Source organism: Gobio gobio (assembly GCF_949357685.1).
Source record: "Gobio gobio genome assembly, chromosome: 4".
Classification (NCBI taxonomy): Eukaryota; Metazoa; Chordata; class Actinopteri; order Cypriniformes; family Gobionidae; genus Gobio; species Gobio gobio.
The window spans coordinates 42,316,001-42,341,326 of NC_137100.1; the positions used below are offsets into that span (position 1 = coordinate 42,316,001).

Sequence of the window (25,326 nt, forward strand, 5' to 3'; positions counted from 1 at the left end):
TGCTTACTAAATGTTGTTGAACATGCCCCTTGTGTACAATTATAGAGTTAACCCTGTTTAATGTACTTTGCAAGATGCCCAACAATTTGTTTTGACATCCTTTGGAGGGCTTAAAGATTAGTGGGGAGGGTCAGACTCAGACCGCCCCAAAGCCCCCATAATTCGCACACTGCCATGAGTCCTGATACCATGAACTGCTGCTACTGTTTAGCTACACCTTTAGAGGAAGTTTCACGTCTGTCGAGTTTACTCAAAGAATTCTTCACGGCAGAAATAAACAACAACAACAGAGACAAAGCAACTCTGGGTGCGCTCTGTCACTGCTAAAATTCCCTGTTTCACATGAGCATTCCGTGCACACTTCAGTTCCTTCATTCGCTCAGTGAGAGGGCGTGACTTAACGCGCATCCACGCCTCCCTCCCTCACACACACACACACACACACACACGGTACGGAGTGAGAGAAAAGCGCGTCCCGAGCGCTCAATCCTGTCACTGTACAGACATGAACCGAGCTCAGCGAGCAATAATCACATCAATGATTTTTATTCTTAGCGATTAACCCTTAGTTTTTTTTTTTTTTTTTCGTTTTCCGCTCAAAGGTGCTACACTTTTCCCGTCAGAACCGTCCTGTCTCTGTTCAGAAATCGTTCAATCGGTTGCGCTGGAACTGTCGTGCAAGAAGATGTGCGTTGAGAGCGATGGATGTGAAATCGAGGGGTGCAGCAGTTCGGATGAGGTGCACACGCTGTCTGGAAGCATGAGCCCGACTCTTAAATCCAGTCCAGACCTGCATCCCTGCAGACCTGGGCAAAAATTCCGTGCCGCATTACTCCGATGCCGGACTCCACTCGTTGCCGCCGGGATTCTGAGTTTTGGAAATGTGCTCAATTACATGGACAGATACACCGTAGCAGGTAAGGCCAGTATTTCCTTAGTGTATAGACGTTTCGTAGAGCAAAAACAGCGATTTGCACTGTCTAATGTTTCACTTACAAGGAGGTTTCAGTTCAACACACTGACCAGTTTATGATCATCTCATAAACATTAACTTAAGCCAAGTGATCATTTGTAATCTCACTGCGCACGTGCTGAGTTTTATTGAACGGGTTAAGACCATAAAGGTTTTCCTGCAGTTCGTAAACTGTGATTTAATCAAACCATCCGGATAGGTAACCCCGTTGTGCTAACACTATATTGATTAGCCTACTATTGTGAGTGATCTTGGATCAATCTAATCTGACCCAATGTCTCGCAAAAGAGTCAAAATCCACAGCCTCATGACAAGTGGTCCCATGTAACGCTAGTGTAATTTTATGTCATTATGAGTTTTCCCCCCTTCAAATCAGGCTATCTATGTTAGGGTCCTATAATAACAATGTGACAATACAGCAGCTCCACACAATAATTAGCAATACAGATGTAGGCTATTATGTGCGTTTTAAATGTGATTCAAATCACAAACGTATATTTATTAGCTAATCGATGAATGAAGGCGATACAGCTCATGGACACTGCGTCCAAACAAGCCTTATAGCCTACGTTACAAACATACACAGACCTCATTTAAAGCGCTATAGCTACTCGAGGATATTACAGTCCAAAGTAATTTAGAGCAAACTTCTCGAGGGACACATCTTATATCCATGGTTTTATAAATAGCAACCTCAATAGCGCTACACACAAGATGCCCTTGAATCAAGTTAGTCAGGAATAAAGGCAGAGCGCAGCCGCGGTCTCACATGTTTCCATAGAAACTAGAAGAGATTTAATCTACTAGTTTTTATGTGGTCAAAAATTTAGCATCCCTCAAAAAGTGCGGATTAATTCGTCTTTTTGTTTGGGTACTTGGTGATCTGAGGCGACATGTCAGCTGGTATTTGCTCCAGCACACTCTGAGAGGGGTAATTTTCATGAATAACTAATGATAAGCGATTAGAGATTTGGAACAAGTCAAGAGTGCGCTATTAGCTAGGGATTTCTGGGATGCGGGATTTAGTATGGCCATCAATAGTGGAGATACGGCTCTTGTAATCCATTTCCCCTCTTTGCTTTACTTGTAAGGCTATATAACATTTTTGTGGGTTCGGTTTTCATTGATATGATGTAAGTTGCCTACTAAGAAATGTTCTGCACTGGCTTCTTTATCAAGTGGAGCATGTGAAAATATTTTTTAAATATTTTTCATTTTAATTAAATACTCCTATAGCCTATATAACATGATATGTAGAACTTGTCATTCATTACAAGCAATTATTAATTGGAAGAAGAAGAAGAAAAAAAAGCATTTTTACGTTATGACGATTCCATAATTGAAATGGAGATGTTCGCAGTGTCTGTTCTTTCTGCGCTGAACATCACGTTCTCTCTAGCGCGCGCTTCACAGATACTTTTGACAGCGCGAGATGCTTGAATGGCGCGCCTCTGCAGCATAGGCTACTTTATTGTAATGGGGGGGGGGGGGACTCTTCTCTCATCCTTTCATATAGCACTATACGTAAAAGGTGCGTTATTTTGCCAGAGGGTCGCGTGTTACATCACATTCGTGAACAATTTTAAGATGTCAGGTGTAATTAATGGTGTGAAATGTGGAAGACCTGAAAGGAGAAAATTAGACAAGGCAACGTTATCGGATCATGGCGGTTTGTGGCGCACGATTACTACAAGGTTCAGTAACATTACATAAGACACTCGAGCTTTGATAACATAATGAAAAATACGTGTTTCTGCGCGGTATAGGTATCTCATCTAATCTCCACATCTCTAAATCTCGTTTCTTTCAAAGGTTATCCTGAATAAACAGATTTATCATCCTCTTTCATAGATAAAAAATATCAATGTAAGCCAAATTCCATCCGTTTTTACTCAAGTGAGTCAACAGATACACACTTCTGTCTATGAAAAAGGTAGATTCTTTATCATGCTATAGAACTACTCATGTGAAATCAACCTCTTGGCTTTTGAACAGTATAGATGCTTGAATAGAGGGAAATTGAGAATATATATATAGAGAGAGAGACGTATGAGATGAATGTTGCAGGGAGATTGCAGCAATTCTCTGGAGAGGAGTTTTGTAAATGTTTAATATGTGAGTGTTGCACCAGCAGACTGAATGTTGTTGAGTTTAGCACAGATCTCTTCTACACCTCAGTGTCTGATTGATCATGCATTATTGGAAGTGTGTATGTGAGGGTGAAGCCCCCTTCATGGGTAAAGAGGAGAGGCTAGAGTTGACGCAGCCATCCTGCAGTGGTGACGGCCACTCTTTAGTATGTGAGTGTGTGTGTGTGTGTGAGAGAGAGAGAGAATGATCCACATGGTTGCTGAGACCTCCTCACCACTGCTGTTCAGCCATTTGTACTGCAGTCAGGCTGACACAGGTATTATATTAATGATGTTCAGCAGTGGTATGTGTGTGAGTGTTTGTGTGTGTCTGAGGGAAAATTCGAGATAGTACACCCAAAACAAAATTCTGTCATCATTTACTCACCCTCATGTCATTCCAAACCTGTCTTGACTTACTTTCTAATGTAGAACACATACACATATATTGGAAACAATGTCTGTTTTTTTGTTCGTACAATGAAACAGTGGGGTCCAATGTTGTTTTGACTTTCAAAATTCTGAAAACATTTAAATAAAATCAAATTCATGTAGGTTTGGAATGATTTGAGAGCGAATGATTTGAACAGCATTTTTTGTTTATGAGTAAACCATCCCTAAAGCAAACACAGATGTTTTGCCATAATTTAAAAGTAATTCATTAAGCCATGATGCTTTAGAATTTGCATTGTCCATACTTAAGTTTTAGTGCACACACTAACAAAATTTAATCAAATGTGCATGCAGCAAACTTAACATTACATTCTCAGTCTCAGTGTCTTACATATAAAATAATTCAGTCCCAATGACTGAAATCGGGGCTAATAAATACCGTCACTGTGAAAACACTTAATTTGAGTTTTTTTGCTATTTAAGTCATATCCATTTACTGCCAATTTCGCTTTTTACAAGTCCTCCTTCCAGGCTGTGGTTGTCTTGGAATCTTTTAGCATCAACCAAAGTCTCTCATCGCTGTTATCCAGAACCAAATGTTAATTCTCTAAAAAGAGGGAGTGTGTCTCTAAAAAAGCAGTGCGTGTCATTTTTGCCTTTTCTGTCTTATGTTTAACCGATTGATATTCTTGTGTGTGAAAGAGAACAGCAAAGCTCTAATTTGGCTGTTTTCTCCACCTAAACAAAACTGGTGGGTGTGCAGTTTTTATAGCAGAGGAGAGACAACCAATTCCTCATGAGGAACCACAGAGCAAGAACGAAGCATGGAGGAAGAAAACCATGCTAGTGAATGTGTGCTGAATCATGGGGAAAAACTTGCTGTGTGAGGTGTGAGTGTAATATGGTCACTATAGGCTCATGTCGCGAATTCTTGGTGGCTCATATCTGGCTTGGCAAAGTCAAAGGAGACTTTATTCTTCTTAATGTTTAGCCCAAGGTGCATATGTGCAACATTGGGGCTGATTTGCCCTCGTCTTTCTCTCCCTATTGGCCCATTATAGTTGTCCACTATCTATATCTGTCTGTTTCTGTCTCCAACGCAGCCTCCAGTGGGACCGAAAGATCAGATTGATGGGACTGAGGTTGTGAACCATTTAGTTTGATTAAATTTGTGGTTTGGCTGTGATGGCTCAGACCCAGGGAGGCTGGCTGGCAACAGTCCCTCCAGCAGACAGGCTGAGCTCAACAACAGATTACGGTTAAGACAGGGATTAGGAGGCGCGGGGAATACCACTGGGACGTACAGACGGTGGCCACTTAACATTATTTGATCTAAGATCCTCCGTTGAGCCACTGGCCTGACGCCTGCTCTAATGAAGGCAGTTTGACTGGTAATCTGGATTATGAGGTGCAGCAGACACTGAAAGGTGCAGTTTTTTTCCTAAAGGCATCTGAGGTATGAGAATGTCTAATCTCAAGACAAGTGCTTAATTAAGTGTGATGGGTAATCCAGCTCCTTTAGGGAGAATAGGCATGTCTGCACATTCAGAACACAGGCTCACAGTTTATGAGGGGAAGTGGAGACTATAGTACTGTACTTTTTGCTGCATTGCTCTTCTGCACTAGATGGTCCAGTCTAGCTGGCTCAGCTCTAGTTCTGCCTGGACACACTCCTTGGCAGTACCTTTTTTGAGATACACATACACACACACACCCGCACACTGTCATTTCCAGTTGTGCCCCTTATGGTGTGAGTTGAAGGTGTGATAAGGCCTATCAGCAACAAAACAGTATGCTGTACTGAAGGAGGACAGCAGTAGTAGCACGTAGCACATGCGCTACACATACAGTAATGACGCTTTGTGTGCAGCGCATGTGCTAATAAATGTGTATATTATGTTTTTTTTTTTATATAATTACATATTTTTACAATTGTCCAGTCAGTTGGTTGCCCATAAGGGAGCCTTTTATTATGATCGGACATGTTTAGAGGCATTTGCATAAAGGTGCCATCACATTTACCATTGTTCAGCAAAGTTTCGCAGGTGCAATCCAATTTAAAGGTCCTGTTCTTCGTGATCCCATTTTTCAAACTTTAGTTAGTATGTAATGTTGCTGTTAGAGCATTTATAATACCTGTAAAATTATAAAGCTCAAAGTTCAATGCCAAGCGAGATATTTTATTCAACAGAAGTTCCCTTTCAAAGCCTACAGCGAACGGCTGGTTAGGACTACATCCTGGTATTTCCTGCTTTAATTACGTCAGTAGAGCAGTATGTCGAAGACAGACGTTACCTAGCAACACGCACCAACACGCCCCCTTTCCTCGGATTTTGCCGCTCGGAAGTTTGGACAACCGTCCAAAAAGGGTCCTGTACCCGCCTTTTTCAAACTGGCGCAGCGCTGACTCGCGGTAGGTAACGTTAGAAAATGCATGATTTGATTTGATAACGTTAACCTAGATTATTGTTAGCTATTATTAGGCGCATAACCAAGTGTGTGTGCGGAGTGTGGAGCGCGCACTGCATGACGAGGCGCCGTCCATGTTTTTCTCCGACTCGGACACGCAAAACATACCAGAACGCTTGAAGTGTGGAAGTGACGTCATATCCGAGGGCCGAGTCGGATCGTTGACCATAATGGAACGCGCGAAGAGGGGGCGTGGTCTTGTTGCTCCCGCGTGGAGAATAGGAAGTGTTGCGTTCGGTTGCGTTCGTATAGTTTGTTTGTTGCCATGTCGTCGAGACGCTGTTATTTTCATCCCGGAGTCAAGTCACCTTTGTTTGGCTTTCCCAGGGACGCTGTACTTAGAGATCATTGAGCGCATGCATCCCCGTTATGGTGAGAGGCGTGACCTTTCCGGTAACGTGCGCTCTGCGTGTGCTAAGCTGCTGTCCAATCACAACACGGGAACCGCTGGCACAATCAGAACTCGTTACGTATTTCTGAAGGAGGGACTTCATAGAACAGGGAAATCTTTCAAGCCGTTTTGAGGACAGTGAAAACAGCGGTATACAGATAAGTAAATTGTGTGAAAAATACTGTGTTTTTTTACACGCGAAACATGAACACATGTTATATTGCACACTGTAAACACAATCAAAGCTTTTAAAAAAACACGAAAAACGGGACCTTTAATAGGAATTGACGCAACCTAGAATTTCGTGTGAAGACGAAAGATTTACCCACACAGATTTTGCAAGAAGTTCACAATTCCTCTCCATGGCCATTGTTAGCTGAAAACTATTGATAAGGTTTATACCTTTAGCTTAGCCAAAGCTAATTACTATGACAGAATGTTAGCCAAACAAAAGAAGGCAAATGTGACAGGAAAAAGTGTTTATTTGTGAAGGAGCTTTTAGATATATACAGTATGTGGGTAAGTATCACAGCGGTTCATTTGAAATATACCTGCAACAAATTGTCTGTCTGTGTTGAAATGAAACTTTGAGGTTGGCTCAGTCACTTTAGGCTTGGCTGTCGTCTCTCTCCCCTTCCCTCACTTCTTTTACTGTGTTCCTATTAAAGGACTCGCAACAACAAAAACATGAAAGTAATGAAAAACTCTCAGTAATTGAGTTTATAAGCTTGTCTCACTCTTCTGAAACCCTCATGAAGAACAAATGGCTTCCATTTCTCCCAACGTTGATTCCCATATGCACTGTAATTGTTCCTCGTAGAGGCAGTTATATAGCTGTTGTGTTTACTGATGTCTTTCTCAAACCTGAAATTTAAATCCATTAAAGTAAAGTCGTTAAAAGACGATTACAAGTTTAGCTCTTAATACTGAAATGTATTGATGAAGCCACAGAGTATTTAATTTTCTCCATAACCGTGCAGTACAATATACATTAGTGTTTGAGAAACGATTGGCATACTTTAATCCTCAGGGTGTTCGCTATTAATTGAACAAATTTCTCTCCTATTCAGATCCCTTTTTGGCACGTGTGTGTGTTTTTGTGGGATTGTATTTTGCTGATGTACAGTATGTGCTGTCTGTGATAGCAGTGGCTGGAATTAGACAGCAGCTCTTTCTCCTTTCGACAGTGCTTTTCATGTGGTCACGGCATCTATTACACAAGCACTAAAAGCCATTTCTGTCACGGCCGCTACTTCCCTAAAGACAGCTTGGCTTCTTAAGCCTTGACCTAGCCCTAAAGTTGGGCAAGAAAGTGAGTGAAAAGAACTTCCAGCCTTCCTTTATCGTTTATTTTCATTCATCTGCCTCAGCAGTTTCCTTATAAAGAGCACACAACCATGACCGCCTATCTGACCTCAACAATAAGGTCAGTGTATAATATATATATAGACACGAATGGTGTTCAGCGGGACAAATTCTCATCTTGCTCCGGAGAGGCTGTATTGGGTGAAGCAGCCTGGTGACTCTCAAAATAAACACTGACACAATCATGTCCGTTAACAGCCTCTGAGAACCGGGATGCGATTTGTTCGGTTTATTTTTTAACGGGCTTGTCTTTCATTTGGCCCATGTGATGTTCATTTAATGTAGCATGGACGATCCAAACAAGGCACAGCGTTTGTTATGTTTTTCCACCAGAGAGACGGCTGACGTGCTTGTTTAAATGGCATTGACCCTGTTAATATAATTGGTGGCCCGCATTTAGCTCATTGCGTGTCCAAACAGATGCGTGGGTGTTTGTCTGTTTAAAAAAGGGATTCACTGTGATCCTCAGCCTCAACATGTGTCTTTTTGATCGAGTGTGTCTAAGGGATTAAGGGCGGAGAGTTTGACAGACAGCTGTAGAGGAGGGTGGAGGAAGTGGGGGGGGGGCACCTAAGGGGGGAGCGCACCTGTGAGATTGGAAGTCTCAGGTATGTCACTGTGTATTAGATCAAGATCATTCAGAGTGTATTAATATGAGTGTGAGAGACATCCTCAAGCTGGCCCATGATGGCCAACACGTACATTTATATTTATTCAATTAGCAGAAGCGTTTATATAATGCTATAATCATTCATATGACCATTATTTTACAGTAAAAGTGCATGATGGTACATATAATACAGATTTTCTTTCAACACTTTCTTTTTTTACAGACATTTTACATTTTTTGGGGGGGTCTGTAAGATTTTTTAAAAATCCTTTGATACTTTTATTCAGAGAGGATGCATGTTGTGTATCTGTACTTTCTAGTCATCAAAGAATAAAAAAAAAAAAGATTCATGCTTGCCACAAAAATATTAAGGAGCGCAACTGTTTTCAACAATGATTATCAAATTAGCATATTAGAATGATTTCTGAAGGATCATGTGACTCTTAAGACTGGCGTAATGATGCTGAACATTCAGTTTTGCCAAATAAATTGCATCGATGAGAAAACAGTTTATCCTAAACGTTTGAACGGTAGTGAACAGTACCACTAAATTTATGTTTTTACACACTGTAGCATTTTTTCATTCATTTTCCATTAAAGCGATGAATATTTTTTATACCGGACACAAAACCCCGTCCTCCATATCTCTACGCACAGAGAGGGACAAACACAGTGATCCTGACATTAATGTTTCTGGATGCATCATAACAATGGCTAAATCATTCTGAAAGCAGTGCAAATCCCCATAGGTGCTACAGCATAACTGAGAGATACCGATCTAGATATGATTTAATAGTTGTTCTAGTTATATGAGGATAGATCATATTCATGGATTAGGCTGATAATCTGTTCTGTTTTTAGATAAGACTTCTGAGTAAATATTGACCTAATAAAATCAAAAGAAGGGTCAGTAGGGTAAACTACTCTACTAAAGCTTAGCTTTGTCTGTAAAGTAAGCCTTCGGAAGCGCTTTATATTGCCAGGACAAATATTTAAACTGGACTTTACTGCAAGTCTATATTTGTAGAGTCTTATTAAGGAGGAAAATATGTCATATTTCCCTCTATTCAATAGTGATTGAGTAAATAATCAGCCACAGGTATTATGTAACATGTTATTTCCCAGATTATAGCCTAAGCGTGTATGTGTGTGTGACTACACAGTGTGACACACTGTCAGTGTCTGTAGGTAAATAGATGCTCAGACCGGTGACTGTATCTGTCTGTTTTGTGATATCTCTATTAATGCAGGGATGAAAGGACAGGCCTACTGAAATATCATCTCGTATTTGCAGCATTCTTCCAAAGCTTGCAATTTAGCACATCTGTCTTATATTGTATGTGTCTCATGTGTCATTGTATGCAATCTATTTATACTTGAGAACATATGGTTTTGATTGTCACCCCGACACATTACATGGCAGAAACACTTTCACCTCAGCAGGAAATCTCGCCCTGGTGTTTCAGTGCGTGTGTGAAGTGTAGATGTCCAGAGTTTAAAGGCTCAGGTGTGCACAGAGGAACCGGCTGTGTTTTCTCAAAACCTCAGGGTGACAGTCACACGTCAACATCCTACCTTGTGCATGTTTGAATTCCAGTGATTCTTAGACCCATTCATTTCTTAGAGCCATTCACCAGTCCTAAAAATAACCCCTTGCACACTATGGAGACAAGTATGCCTTTATTTATGCTGTACAGAACGCCGGGAAAGAATGGTCATAGGGAGCCCCGGGACTTTTCCTAGTGGCCTGGTTGACTTGTGGTTGGCTGTTGAATCCAAATTTACATAAAAAAAAAAAGAAATTAATACTTTTATTCAGCAAGGATCAAAACTCACATTTACGTTGTTACTAAAGATTCCCATTTCAAATCAATACTGTTCTTTCAAACTTTTTAGTCATCAAAGTAGGGTGAAAAATTGATCACAGTTTCCACAAGCATATTAAGCAGCACAACTGTTTTCAACACTGATAAAATGAAATGTTTCTTGAGCACCAAATCAGCATATTAGAAGGATTTCTGAAGGATCATGTGACACTGAAGACTGCTGGCTGAATATTCAGCTTTGCCATCACAGGAATAAAATATATTCAAATAGAAATTTTGAATGGTACACTATGTAACCTTTGACACTCTGGCGGTCACGCAGCTACTGTGCTACTCCACAATGATTGTCGTCCAGCTCAGCCTGAAATAGTCTGAATATAAACACTTATTATAGGCGTACCATTGTTATTCAGATTAAGACAAAAACAAGGTTTGGAAGATGGATTCATGACGTACTCACTCATTAAATTTCGAACCAATTTTTTTACATAGTATACCTTTCATACAATTTCACAATATTACAGTTTTTACTGTATTTTGGAATGTTTTCAAAAACATTCAAAAGAAATATTACAGGCCCCACACTTTTAGTTATACACATTAAATATAGAGATTTAAAAAGAAAGAAAGTTCAAACATTGTAAGCCCATAAGCCACAGCATTGCAATTGTAGGATAAGTCAGTGTCGTACAACATTACATTTTATTTAACAACAAAGAGTAAAAATGACTGTACATGAACTAGATAATAGAGCTATAGTTGTTGTTAAACTGACGTAAGTCCCTGGCTGTTTCAAGCACAGTCCATTACTTGCTGTATGATAAATACTTGAAGACCTTAGTTTCCTTTAAGGATTAATTTGGCATTCTTACCAGGTTAGCACAATAGTTTGAGTTATTTGGCCACACCAGAATAATTACCTACAACTAACGCCTAAAATACCCGTGTGTATGGGAGGTGTGTGTCTCCACCTCACTGCTGTGGAATGTGGAGGTAGAGCTGGAATTCCAGTGATGCGGTTGTTTTGTTTTCCCACAGTTACCTTCGATCTATAGTTACCCACGAAAGGTGCTTATCATAACAAAATCAATACAAAGCATCTAGATTTAAACGGCCAAAACCACTTCTTTATGACTCTTATAATCTCACACCCTTTTTATTTCTTGAATGTTTCTCTTGGGTTTCTTTGGCGGAACATTTTAGTGGGACAATGTTTTTATTTGTCTGCAGGATAAAATACAAATCTACGACATACTGTATCCTGAACGTGTCTTCCACTGTTCCAAGAAATGAGATTTATCTCTAATTCATGAAGGAGAAAGTGAGATGGATTACTATTCTGGAGACTCTCGGCTGTTCTCAATGAGAGTGGATGAAAATAGTGCTTTGCATAGCAAGAAAATGGATGTAATAAAAGACACTGGGACAGATAAAAATGATCTGCGTGATTGCATGGGTTTGTGTCTGCATATTGATTGCATAGAATAGAAGTTTTTCTGGGGCTACAGTCGATTACAGACTACAGTAGCCCTTGAATACATGCCGCATGTGGATCTCTGGTAGCTATTGATTTCAAGCAACCCAGTTCTGATGCTTTCAATGTGTTCATCACAGGGTTATATGACAGGGTTATGTACCTTTTAAATTCTAGTTTAGTTACTAAATGTAAATTGAATCGACTGTGAATTTTCCGCTAAAAAAAACTTCTAGAAAAGTATTCTCCGATAGTTAACTGTATATGTATTAACTATTGTAAAAAAAAAAATTTTAGTATATGAGGTCCAGAAGCTTTAAATACCTTTAGTATAATGGTGGATCATATCAATACTGCTTTGTCCAGCTGTGGGACGCACTTTTTGGTTAATTGTCTCAGAATTTTCATACTTTGCACTGCATTGGAAGTCCAATTGAAAGGAGGTTGAAATTTGAATCAGATAGATAGATAGGTAGGTAGGTAGGTAGGTAGGTAGGTAGGTAGGTAGGTAGGTAGGTAGGTAGGTAGGTAGGTAGGTAGGTAGGTAGGTAGGTAGGTAGGTAGGTAGGTAGGTAGGTAGATAGATAGATAGATAGATAGATAGATAGATAGATAGATAGATAGATAGATAGATAGATAGATAGATAGATAGATAGATAGATAGATAGATAGATAGATAGATAGATAGATAGATAGATAGATAGATAGATAGATAGATAGATAGATAGATAGATAGATAGATATGCTGTATGATATGACATAGGAATAAAGGTTGCACTAGGTGTCTCACCATAGGTGTCCAGTGAGAGATCAAAAAGCAAAGCCTGTCCATGCTGAGTCAAGAGGGGTTGATGACAACTTCCCTAACATATATAGCACTTATAGTTATTATTGTCCTCTGTATGGTTCTCTTATGCATGTTCTATTTCTTCTGAATCAGATTTTCTGATTTTGACCCTTTGGTATTAAGTTGGATGAAGAATCTTAGCAAGTAGCAAGGAGTCATATCTTCTTTAAAGTATAGCTAAAACTGGTCTGTACAGCATAAATCAAAAGAGAAAACCGTGAAACATTTATGTGTGTAGTTTTACACTCAATTGGTTATTATAACTGACTGAAAATATCATTTTTTTTCTCATCTGTCAGTTGTCTAAAGCTCATGGCCACTCACACAGAGCAGTATGGCTACAGTCTAATGCTAAATTGAGCTTGAAAGACCAGCTCTCAACATAGGCCTTTTCAGACCAAAGTGTGCTGAAATGCCCCATCCAGTTTAGCTCTCTCCTTTTCTCCCTCTCCCTCTTTTCCCTCCGGTTTTCATTTACTCAGTCTCATGACACCTCTTGACTCTCTTCTCTCTGTTTACTTTCACTCTAGGTTGAGAGTGAAACACTGTCAATTGGTTCATTGAGAATAGTTGGGCTCGTTGTGCTGTTTGAAGCTTTATTGATTGAGCTCTTCTCCTTAGACATTTTCTGAACAGCTTCAAAGATGTTTCGCCCAGAGTAGACAGTGAATCTTTTTTGTGCTCAAATGCAATTAATGGACACAAACTTTAAAATTCATTAAGAACTATGTTTGGGATTAACATGATGCTTTAAATCAAAATTTTTGGGTAACACTTTATTTTAAGGTGACATAGTTCAATGTTACTGCACATACTTACTATAGTAATAACAGTAAATTATGCATAATTACAACTAGCTAACTCAAAACCAAACCCAAACCGTAACTCTATAGTAAGTGGTACATGTCGTTATTTGAGTAAGTACAATGTAACTACGCCACTTTAAAATAAAGTGTAACCAATAACCATTGGTTAAGACTAAGAGATTCAGCTTACCATCTCAACATGTTTGTCAGAGGGATATGGGCTAATTAATGATGTTTCACTATAGGTTTACACTTTGAATGGGAATGGCAGTAATTAAGAAAGATAATCAAGCACTTCAGCACTTTTATTCAGGACTAATTATTATTCACAGAATCGGGCACTGTTGACACCCCCCTGGGTGAGACCCACCCCACTCCTACACAGCTCTTAGAGAACAAAGAGAAGAAAAGGAGAATAAGCAAAAGAGGCATAGCGAGTGAGAAAAGCCAAATTAAATCTCGTTACAGGCAAAAAAAAAAAAAAAAAGCCCCCATAATTACAGTAATCCCTTTCTGTGTTATGTAAAAAAATACAAATAAAAACAAAGCATCAGGATTAGGCTACAAATGAAGCTTGTCTAATGTCAGTCAGCAAAACGTTAAGCCAGTTAATGGCTCTACGTCATCAGATGATGTTGGTCTTAGTGTATCTGCTGTTCAAAAGTTTTGAGTCAGTACAATTTTGTATTGTTTTTTTAAAGAAGTCTTGCTCACCAAGGCTGCATTTTATTTGTTAAAAATGACAGTAAAAACAGTAATATTGTAAAATTTTATTATAATTTCAAATAGCTGTTTTATATTTTAATAACTTTTAAAATGTAATCTATTTCTGTGATGGCAAAGTTTAATTTTCAGCAGCCATTACTCCAGTCTTCAGTGTCACGTGATCCCTCAAGAAACATTTCTCCCTATCAATGATGAAAACAGTTGTACTGCTTAATATTTTGTGGAATCCATGATACATTGGATGAATACAAGTTCAAAAACAGACATTTTTGTGACAATATAACTTTCTTTACTCTCATTTGATCAATACAAAAATGTAAAAAGAAAATCTTACTGACCCCAAACTTTTAATTAGTAATTGTATATGCAGGAGTATGTGGAGTATATGCTGGTGGTAAGTTTACAGTATATTCACGTAATACCACTTGCAAATAATATTTATGGCTGTTTTAAAAAATCTCCATCCCAAATCTAGTTTCAATTGGAAATACGTCAACAAAGGAAAGAAAACTGCTCGTCAAGTGACTTTTCATTAGAATCTGAGAGAAGGGAAGGTAATTGAAGCTTCTGGTTGGCAGTTAACATTAGCATCCAACAGGATGGTATCAGATCAGGCTGATTAGTAAGGGTGGCCATAATTGCACTCCAGCGTCTGCCAACTGCTTTCTGTCCAGCTAAATGTGATCCACAAAATTGCTCAGTGTAGTCAGTAGCTCATTTAATGAAACGAGCAGCTCATTTAAAGCCTCTGTTGAAATATCCCCTATATAAATTTAACGTGAACATTACTGCCAATGTCTGCTGTTGCTAAACATCTTTACTCATGTGTCTCAGAAAACCACTCTAGTTCTGTACCAGTGTGTAAGGAGTGAGTGTACTGATATTTATCTGCTACCATACATTTACTGACCATACTCACTCCGACAGTGATGTTGAGTATCTAAGGGGGAATCAGGCAGCCTGGAGATTTTTCTACGCTCCAGTGCATTCTGACCACTGCACAGCTATACGTCTGACACATGGGCTCACACTCCAGAGGATAATTCTCTTATGAATTATTTATGCCCAAATACTATGCTGTTTCTGCATAGCACCTCCGGACGAGCAATATTTTTATGCAATATTTAAAAGCAGTCTAGAATAGCTGTGTTTGATGAAGACGCCGTGCAGTGCTCAGTGTATTTACACTCTTCGGGCAAGTATTTATGTACACAGGGAATGTGTCTGGGAAACATTTTCTGTCCATTTGCGATTGCATATTCATACATCCTTCCATTTTTTTATGCACACACACCTTAAAACCAGTCTCAGATCAGCAGTGCAGTGTACACCACGATACTCTGACAAGGAACGCTGGCAGCCAGCCTGAGGGTGAGGCAGTAATGAGGAACTACTGGTATAAAATGGTGAGGGAATTCCAAAACACCCACACCCGCAAACGCCCGCTAAAACACACCCCCGCTCCTCTGACATCTGCATTGTGTTTATACGGACCGTGTGGTGGTTAAAAGGCTGAGTGGAAAAAGCATCCGTTGCTCTGCGGGATATCAATGGACCCGGCGGTCAGGAGCTCGCCAAGAACAGACAGGCATATTTGTGGTCAGCTCTTACCCGGCCACTGCACTCTCAAAGGTTTGGCTCGGTGTAAGAGGGCAGACATTTTGCAGAGACGCTGGGAAGGGTTAACATGGGAACAGTCTTTTTCTCGCTTTGGCACATGTGCAACTTCTCAGAGCTGAGGTGTTGTTACATCGATTCCTGTGACACTTTAAGAAGGATCACCCCTAGTTGATGAGAGAAGCAGAGAAGGGGATGGGAAAGGAGGAAAAGAAAATAGGAGGAAGAGAGCTTCAGGATGTGTCAGCAGCCGAACAGTGTACCAGTGGTTTGGTAGAATGAAAAGAATGAGGGAGAGAACTTCATAACAGAGCGAAGAGGAAACATTCTCTTACCGCAAAGAGTAGCATTACACAGGATATGGAAATGTACATTTGTACTGCAGTTTCACCTACCACACACACACACACACACACACACAGGAGCAAATTAGAAACAGTTGTGCCACTTTTAAATGCAGTACTGCAGCGCAAAACCCTGCATTTTATTTACTAACCATTTGCAATCTAGTTCAAGCAGGTACTCAATTATAACATTTAAAGTACATTTTCTTGTTTTAGTTTTTGTCAACATTTTGTATACATGTATATTAGCCTTATTATAGATGTTACAAAGTGTTAAAGGATCAGAAGGAGGCCGGAACCGGTAAACGGTCAACACTTCAACATAAAATAAACAAACACGTACACGAAAGTACGGACGACTGCCAGACACACGTAAACAAAACATAACATAAATGTCCCAGGCCTGGTCCTCACTCATCCTTTACTGTCGTTGCTCTTCCAGAAGCTTCTGAAGCTCCTCTGCGAGAAATTCGAGACCGGTGCGGCGCACAGGTGATGCTCATTATCAATCACGCCACCGGCCTCGCCCCGTTCTCACGGCCCTCGGCCTCATTCTGCTTGCCACAATAGATTTAGCTTTTTCTGCATTGTCTTAAACTGCGTTTCCTTTAAAGGAGATGTTGGTGTATCTATTGTATCTATTGACCATGGCAGCAGTGATTCATCAAATAGTAATCAAATGATGGAGGATAATATGCATTGTCCTTTGAATTTGATCAGTTGCATCTTTCTTTAGTTAATTGCAGTACTGCAATGCAAAACTCTATGACTTATTTACTAACCATCTGCAATCTTTTGTAATGTAAATGTACATGTATTATGCATTTGGCAGACACTTTTAACCAAAGTGAATTGCATTCAAGTCCTTTTATCAGGTCCCATGACCTTGGTGTTGCTTGCGCAATGCTCTACTATTTGAGCTGCATGCATTTATGTCTTACTATACATTGACCATTACTTACTAAAACGTCTCGGTTACGTATGTAACCCTCGTTCCCTGAAGGAGGGAACGGAGACGTACGTCGGAACTGACCGACTGAAAGGGAACTCACTATGTGTCTGGTGTTTCAATTAAACTACATTTAATTGAAAAGATATGTGTATACATTTCTGTTGATCATGGCGCCAGTTGTTTATCAAGTGAGGATCAAATAATGGAGAAGAATGTTATAACTTGGCATAATACAAACATAAAAACCTATTTCAGGTGTCTGGATTGCAGTGGTGGAGTGTGCAAGTAAACAGCGCTACAGAGCAGACGCGGTTCATTCTCAGTAAAATTTCCCCACAGAGTTCTGAATATGCTGTCCTTACAGTTGCCTTTCTTCTCACCTATCGTCGTCTTCTCAGTTACATTATATAGGACGGCCGGCCTCTGTTGCTATGCCGTTATCCTAACCTACTTCTCCTAGCCCTGAAATAGCACCGGGGGTTGCTCAGGTCTTTCGTCTCTCTTTTGGGGATTGTAAAATGAGGTCTGTCCTACGACTCAATGATCCTCGTTTTCGTTCTCTCTCCCCAGACGACCAGACAGTCCTCTGGGTCTATGCGGTGACGTGTCTGTGTGCAAAAATAAGAACAGGGTGTTGTGTGCATTAATGCAGTATCCCCACCTTAATGCAGTTTTGTGTCTGGATTCTAAGAAAAATGTGTGCCATTGTCTTAGCCTCTGACAGATGAATAGGTGAGCCTTTTTAGAATTTGAACGTATTGGAATTTCAGCCGGTGAACCATTTCCTGTTCAAATGAATGTTGTGGTTTATACATAAAGACTGTTTCTCACACACTCAAAAATGTGTTTACATATCGCCAGCTCAACTTAGAGAAGGTTAGTATATCAAAACTCAAACCTCTTGGTCTTTTTTTTTTGGCATGGATGAGCTCATACTCTTTAAGAACACACTCTCTACCCAAACAAGCACTTAAACTCACAGACTGGCTTCCTCTTATCAGATCAGATGAAAATGGGTCCAAACAATGTATGTCAAAGATAGCATCAAACGACTTGTGTAAATCAAATGCAGGAGGGCTGCTCCTCCAGCTTCCAGGATCCATTAAACAGCTTCACTTGAATGGACTCCCCTGAGATTTAAAATAGCTCTAGACGCATTAACAAAAATGATTTGCTCATCCTGACCCACAGAGCTTTCATCAAACATGCTATTGGTCAGTCCACTGGTCAATGTCCAGTGGGTCTCCTGGGACCGTCACTTTGAAAGCATTATAGCATAAAGCATCATTCATATGCTCTGCATCTTACGCAACAGCGTCAACATTAGCATATCGCCATTTCACTGCTCCAATCAGCTGATAAGATGGAGAGCTACATGAACGGGTCAATGTTTCATTAGCATTTAGGATAATGAAACTAGTGTGCTAGAAAACAAAAGACGCTTTTTCTCACACCACAATCTGTTTGCATTGCAGTTTTACCATGTGATTTGTGAGCAAATCTGAATGGGTTTAATCTATTTTATTTCTAATCCAAGACTTTCTATTTCTAGTCCAAGAATTAGCATTAGGGACGTTTGCATTAATTATTTTAAAGCTAGGGTGAAATAACAATAACTTACATCATTCAGTTTCTACCCTGCAGTATCATTCTATCTATCACCAACACATTACATTTCAAAATTATTAATGTAGAACATAATTATTAATTAGATACACATGCACACACACACACACACACACACACACACACACACACACACACACACACACACACACACACACACACACACACACACACACACACACACACACACACACACACACACACACACACACACACACACACGCGCACGCACAATAAACTAGTAAACTAAGGTTTGGTCAGGACAAATTTGTCCCCATACAAATAACTGCCTCCATAAGTACATTTAGCAGTTATCAGGTAAAGCAAGTTTATTTATTTTAGATGATCAGATTTCTTTATCTAGAATACTGATTATATCTCAGCCAATTTTATGTGGCGTTGTGCTGTAACAGAATTTTACACTCAATGGCTGTTGGCTTTTCAGTGATGTGTTTTGAATGCAATAGATCAGTCACAACAGGCAGGACAGCATTCTTTTGCCGCTTAGTATCTGTTGCGGTTTCTGCATTTTAGTAAAGCAATCATAAATAAGCTGCAGAAAAATGCTTTGTAAGTGACCGTATCAGCCAAACCTGACATATATCAGATAACGTTTTGCTAAGCAAGACAACTGCAAATGTGTGTGTGTGTGTGTGTGTGTGTGTGTGTTTTAAATCAGTTTCATATTTTATAGTTTTTCCACCTTGGTCAGCAGACCTTTCCCTCCTTAGTGTGTGCGCCCGTGCCGTGTTACTATGGCAACACCTCAGGGCTGGCGGCATCAAGGCGGACACTAGAAGGTCGATGATTTTACTGGTACCATTTGGGGCATTTGCATCACCTTGTGTGGCATCGCCTACCGTTTTACAGTATGATGCAAGATGTAGTCAGAGCTGCTGCACCTCAGATGCATAATGACAGCTCTTTCTGAAAAGTTTTAAGGTGTTGCCATGTTTTCACTGAGCAGTGTATCTTTATGAGAGTGCCAGAAGACAAGATAAAGAGAGAAGAATTTAGGGCAAATCGCACATGGACGGTATCGCTTGCCAAACACAGAACATAATTTACTAATATGACAGTTGCTCTAATGGTTCAGCATTAGGTTGTGCACACACTGACCTACTAGTACCAGTCTCTTCCAGTTAAAAGTCTTGCCTTTATTATGTTAAATATGGACGTACTTCACAAATTAAAATCAATCATATTTCCAAACAGTCATTGCATCAGTTGTGCTTGTGGGAGTTTTGGTGGGAAGAGCGTGGTGGTTGAGGTTGTGTCTTTGGCAGGCGTGAGGGTGGGCAGGTGCAGTCTCGGTTGAAAGAGGAGAAACGCAGCACCATCTGGCACAGGGATCCCCCTCCCAGTGGGAGGAGAGGGAGAGATGGAGGGATTGAGGGATAGGGGGCAACGGAGGAGTGTGACCAAGGTAATTAGTACACTGCCTCAGATTAGACTAATGGAAAGAGGGCGGGACCACCCACTCCTTAGCATAGAGATGGACAGCGGAAGCCAACACCTCCGTATGCAACCTATGGCTCAATGGAAAAACGTGCCTCTAACTATATTTTTTACAAAATTCCAAAAACTTACCTATGCATACAATTCACTACAGTTTCTAGCTGAAATTAACTCTAGAGGCAGTAAAACACCAACAACTTTTATGACTGTTCACACAAATTATGATTAATAAAAACTTATTTTCACACAGTTCCTTGAACAGTATGTTATGAACTAAAAAACACTTTTACCATATAGTGCATGATTTGTAGACTAATACAGTTTGACACAACCTTTTGATCAGGGCATTACTCCCTTTTTAGTGTAATTGCAGTGCTGCTGCCTTCAAATCATCAGTCTCTCATCTCCACATTCCTTTGACACAACCTTATCCATATCTATGGCTTTTCTGACATAGCAAACTACCAAGGTAACTCACGAGTGAATCACATTTTATGATAAAAGATCTCCAAGTGTTGTAGAAACAAGCTAAAATGGTTATTGCTATCGCTTAGGCTTACTGTAGGTGGTATGCTATTTTCAAATGCGATGGAGCATCACTTTTAGTGTCACCCACTAGGCATTTAATTTCTGAACTGCCACGGTACATAAAAAAACCAAGATAATAAAACATTGCCAGATTCACATGTATCTGTTTTGGATAAAGCTTAAGTGTGGCGGAAGCACAATGTTGCCAAAGGCACATTTTTTCCAATGAACCCTGGCTTCTCATATCTGCTAAATCAAGATTCTTTGCTAGGAACTGAAAAGAAAAATCCATCATCTTTCAAAGTACTTCAAGTTCATTAGCAGCTTTTTAAATAGCAAGACAGCTAAACAAAATATATGACATACAGCTAAACAAAAAATTGTATTGTGTTTTTATTTATAATGATTTCTTAATTTTAATTAAATATTTTCATGATTTCATTAATTATTAGCGTTTCATAAACTCCCTGTTTGAAAACACCTGTTATTAAATTATTAGTTGTTTCTTTAAGATGAACTTTTAGTGAGCGTTACATGATAACAAAGGTTATCTAAATCTCCACAACTGATTTCAATCAATTCAATAGTGATTTTTTTTTTTAAAGATTCCTTGTGCCTATGTATCGTTTGTTTAATCTTGCTCTATAGTTTGTTGCTGTAGTTATGTGTGTGTTGGCCAGGAATCGCTCGTGATCAGGGCATTACTCCCTTTTTAGTGTAATTGCAGTGCTGCTGCCTTCAAATCATCAGTCTCTCATCTCCACATTCCTTCTTTCTGATGACTTTAAAGTGAGAAATGAAGCCTCCGGAGCTCTTTAACTGCCTAACTCTTCTTAGACAAATGCTTTGATCTTCCATTTGTGAAAAACACACAGCATTTAGACACTTCTCAATGCAGGAGAGGCTGTAAACAGAGTCTGTGACTGACAGCCAATGGAATTAGACAAGAGCGATAGAGATCAAACATGCTTGAAGTTATCTCTGATGTTACATCTTTCTAAGTCACTGAACAGTCTTGTACGAGCAGAGGTAGAGAGAAAGACCTCCGCTTCACAGGCTTCCCGCAATTTACACGCACCCAGATCAAACAGCTAATGCCGCAGAAACGTCTCTTAATTAACTTCTCAGAGCTGCCTGGCTAATTACGTCATGCTTTTTAAGGTCTTGTACAAACACAGACACATAACACAGGAGTGGCTGTGAGAAATAAAAATAGCAATTTGTTTTTGTTGCTGTGGTAACTTTAGTCATCTTTGAGTTTCGTCTCGATCGCTTCGCGGTTTCCCATCGCCACCCGTTTTGACTTGTCACTGGCATGTTGTAGCAAAGACGTACCGAGAAGAAGCACTTTGGCAGGTGCAGACTTGTCCGCACATAGTGACATATGTAACATTCTTGTCACACGAGTCACGCCACCTGCTCGCATTCCAGTTCAGCCAGTCTCTTTCCTTACTGTCTGTAAATCAAGGTACATTCACACTGTTTCTTTCTCTTGTCTTTTTTATTCAGAGGACATACAAATGCCGTTGTTACGCTTCAACGGGACATTTCATTTTTTCTTTTATATTAGAGCATATTTTATTTATATTTGATTTGATTTATACACCATTTGATCGGACCACATGGGCCAGCCTTCGCTCCCCATGGGCACCACTGTTCCTTCCTTGGACCACTTTTGATAGATCCTGACCACTGCAGGCCAGGAACACCCCACAAGAGCTGCCGTTTTGGAGATGCTCTGACCCAGTCATCTAGCCATCACAATTTGGCCCTTGTCAAACTCGCTCAAATCCTTACGCTTGCCCATTTTTCCTGCTTCTAACAGAGCATCCACTTTGAGGACAAAACGTTCACTTGCTGCCTAATATATCCCACCCACTAACAGTTGCCGTGATGAAGAGATCATCAGTGTTATTCACTTCACCTCATAATGTCATGCCTGATCGGTGTATGTTCATTTTTATATTTTATTACATTAGATTAAATTATTTATTTGATTCATATTTGATACTTTTTAATATAATCTTTATCAAATGTCAAAATTAATACATATTTTTGCATACTGTACATTAATGTTTAGATTCCTAAATGCACCTGCAGCATTTCAAATTAGCCCCCCCCCCCCCCCCCCAGTGTTTTATTTTTCATTTATTTAAAATAGCATAGAAATTTAATTTTGGCTATATTGCCACTATTAACTTAAAAAGAATTAGCAGTTTAACGTTATGGCCAGAATTGTAATATCAGTGCATTCATAATTTTGATGAAAGATTACAACTCAAACAGTCCAGAGTAGAAGTGCGTGTGTTCATCCATAAGCCTTTGATTGTTTGGTTATTGAGCATCACAAGGAAATGCAATAAGAAACACTTGTCAATAATATTTTTAATTCTTTCAATTTCTTTAAAGAGACTCAAATGCTCTACTCAACTCAAATTGTTGCGCTTAAAGGCCAACATTTACATCAGAAAACAAATTCTAATCTCTCTCTCTGTCTCTGTTTCTCAGGCGTCCTCCTTGACATACAAAAACACTTTGGCGTTGGTGACAGCGGAGCAGGCTTGTTGCAAACAGGTAAGTCTCTCATAATCCTATAATTACGTGGTTTTGCAATCATGCAGCGTGAACATGCAGAGCAGACTCACTGACTTATATCACTGACACCAGGTGTAAGAGAAGACTAAAATCCATTAAGCTTCTTGCAGCCGGAGTGAAAAGGGAGTGAAAAAAAAACTATAGATGAGGTGGTCCAGCTACACCTCCCTCCTCACCAAAGCCAGTGTAATTGACTGTGCTTGAAGCACTTGTTTGGGGTTAACAAAACAGAGGACAGCCACAGTTGTTTGGATTAGATGGAGACCCACCCGTTATTCAACAGTGCAAGGAAATTACATAGATTTTCCTATATTTCTATTAAGGAAAAAGACCATAGTATATGGTCCACTGAAACTGTTCAGGGGAAGCTGTAAATGTTTTTAGACTGGTTGTTACAGGAAACTGTAATAGTACTGCAGTGGATTCCCAACATGCAAGTCCACTCTCTGGTTTCTTTTAATGGGAGGAAAAGACTAGTTTATTCTGGAAAACACACAGAGCTGTTGTTAGCTCAGCGATGCATGTGGTTTTTTGCTAACGTTTATAACAGCTAAAATTAAAAAAATGACTAATAATCGTCCACTCATTATATGCAGAAGACAGTGATGTGTAGCGCATTATGACATCATTAAAGGTTATTTGTGGTGGGTGAGGAATCAGTGGATGTATACGGAGGGAGGTGAATGAGAGGTTTCAGTGTTCAAACAGCAGGTTTGCGCTTGGTCAGGTGGGGGGTTTTGGAAGCTGTTAGGTTGGGCTTCCTGAACTGGGCTGGGTCCACGTCAAATGGCTTTTGTGAAGGAGAGCACTATTGGAGTGCTTAGCGGCTCTCTGAACGCTAGAACACACAAACTGTACTCGTGTGCATATTCACACACATACCTGAGTGTGCACACAGAGACACTGTCAGACACGTCATGTGCAGAGGCAAGAATATACAGCAAGCACACATGCTCACGCACACACACATGCTCACGCGCACACACACACACACACACACACACACACACACACACACACACACACACACACACACACACACACACACACACACACACACACACACACACACACACACACACACACACACACACACACACACACACACACACACACACACACACACACACACATACATATATACAGAGGCTCATTGAGCTGCAGCATAGTCGGGGATGTCTGGGATTCAGATTCAGCTCAATGTTTATCTATTGCCCCCATTCATTTGGTTTAAAAATATTAGAATAACTGGTTCATAGAGACCTCAGCACATAAATCTTTCAGTATTTAAGAGTGGGATGTTTTGGTTCTGGGTAAAATAAATCAAAAAATCTACACCTCTTTAAACAAGATAAATTTACTTGAGAAGAACAATGAAATGTTTGTTTAAGATGAGAAAAAAAGAAAATGAATAATTTATTTATATTATTATGTATATACACTACTGTTCAAACGTTTGGAGCTGGTAAGATTTTTTCATTATTTTGAAATACTGCTCACTAAGGCTGCAGTTTTTATCTATTTACAAATATTTTAAGCATGTTTTAATATCTAAATTTGATTTTAGTTTGTAGTGTTTTAGTTTAAATTTAGTTAAAATAGTATAGAAAAGGGGGAAAGGTGAAATAATAAGACTTTGTTGGTACTTTGGGACTTTCTAAATGAGACATCTAGCTCTATTCAGCTTAATTATATTATATAACTGACTGTAGAGATGAATGAGGCGTACAACAGAAAACTTTCATTCATTCAAGGCAGTAAGCAAGAATTCTGTTTTTGCTTAGCTGACCAATTTATACTGTACTGTCACTCACCGAAGAAAATGTGTTTTTGATTAGCCTGTAATTGGTAGCAAATAAACATTACAATTCTGCTTGGCTCAGGCTAACCTTAAAGTGAATGACTGGTTGGAAACTTTCTATAGGTTGATTCTCAACAGGGAATTGGTGCTTCTTTTCATGCTTTGACAGCATGGCAGCCAATTATTGGTCTATATGCTAGAGGGATGGCACCTCTCATGCTGTGAAGCTGTCACAAGATTCTCTCTAACTAGGGGTTAAATTGGTACATTTAAGGGTGGGGAGCCCAAAAAGCAGCCAAGATACAGCCCCACCAAGACATACAAATAAATGTACAACAAGGTTTTTTTTTTCTTTTCATTTGCTAAATTTAGATGGAATAATGCACTGGACTGGAG

At 39.6% G+C, this 25,326-nt stretch overlaps 1 protein-coding gene across 2 annotated transcripts in view; it reads left to right on the forward strand.

The window, feature by feature from the left end:
- The first annotated feature begins 424 nt into the window (after positions 1 to 424).
- spns2 (SPNS lysolipid transporter 2, sphingosine-1-phosphate) overlaps positions 425 to 25,326 on the forward strand; it is an 87,403-nt gene continuing 62,501 nt past the window's right edge. For both annotated transcript variants that reach the window (XR_013816435.1, XM_079816209.1), the window contains exons 1-2: positions 425 to 917; positions 23,043 to 23,108. Coding sequence is in view for 1 of the 2 variants with exons in the window: in XM_079816209.1 (XP_079672335.1) it covers positions 686 to 917; positions 23,043 to 23,108 (298 nt within the window). In the remaining variant the exon portion in view is untranslated. The remainder of the gene's footprint in view (positions 918 to 23,042; positions 23,109 to 25,326) is intronic.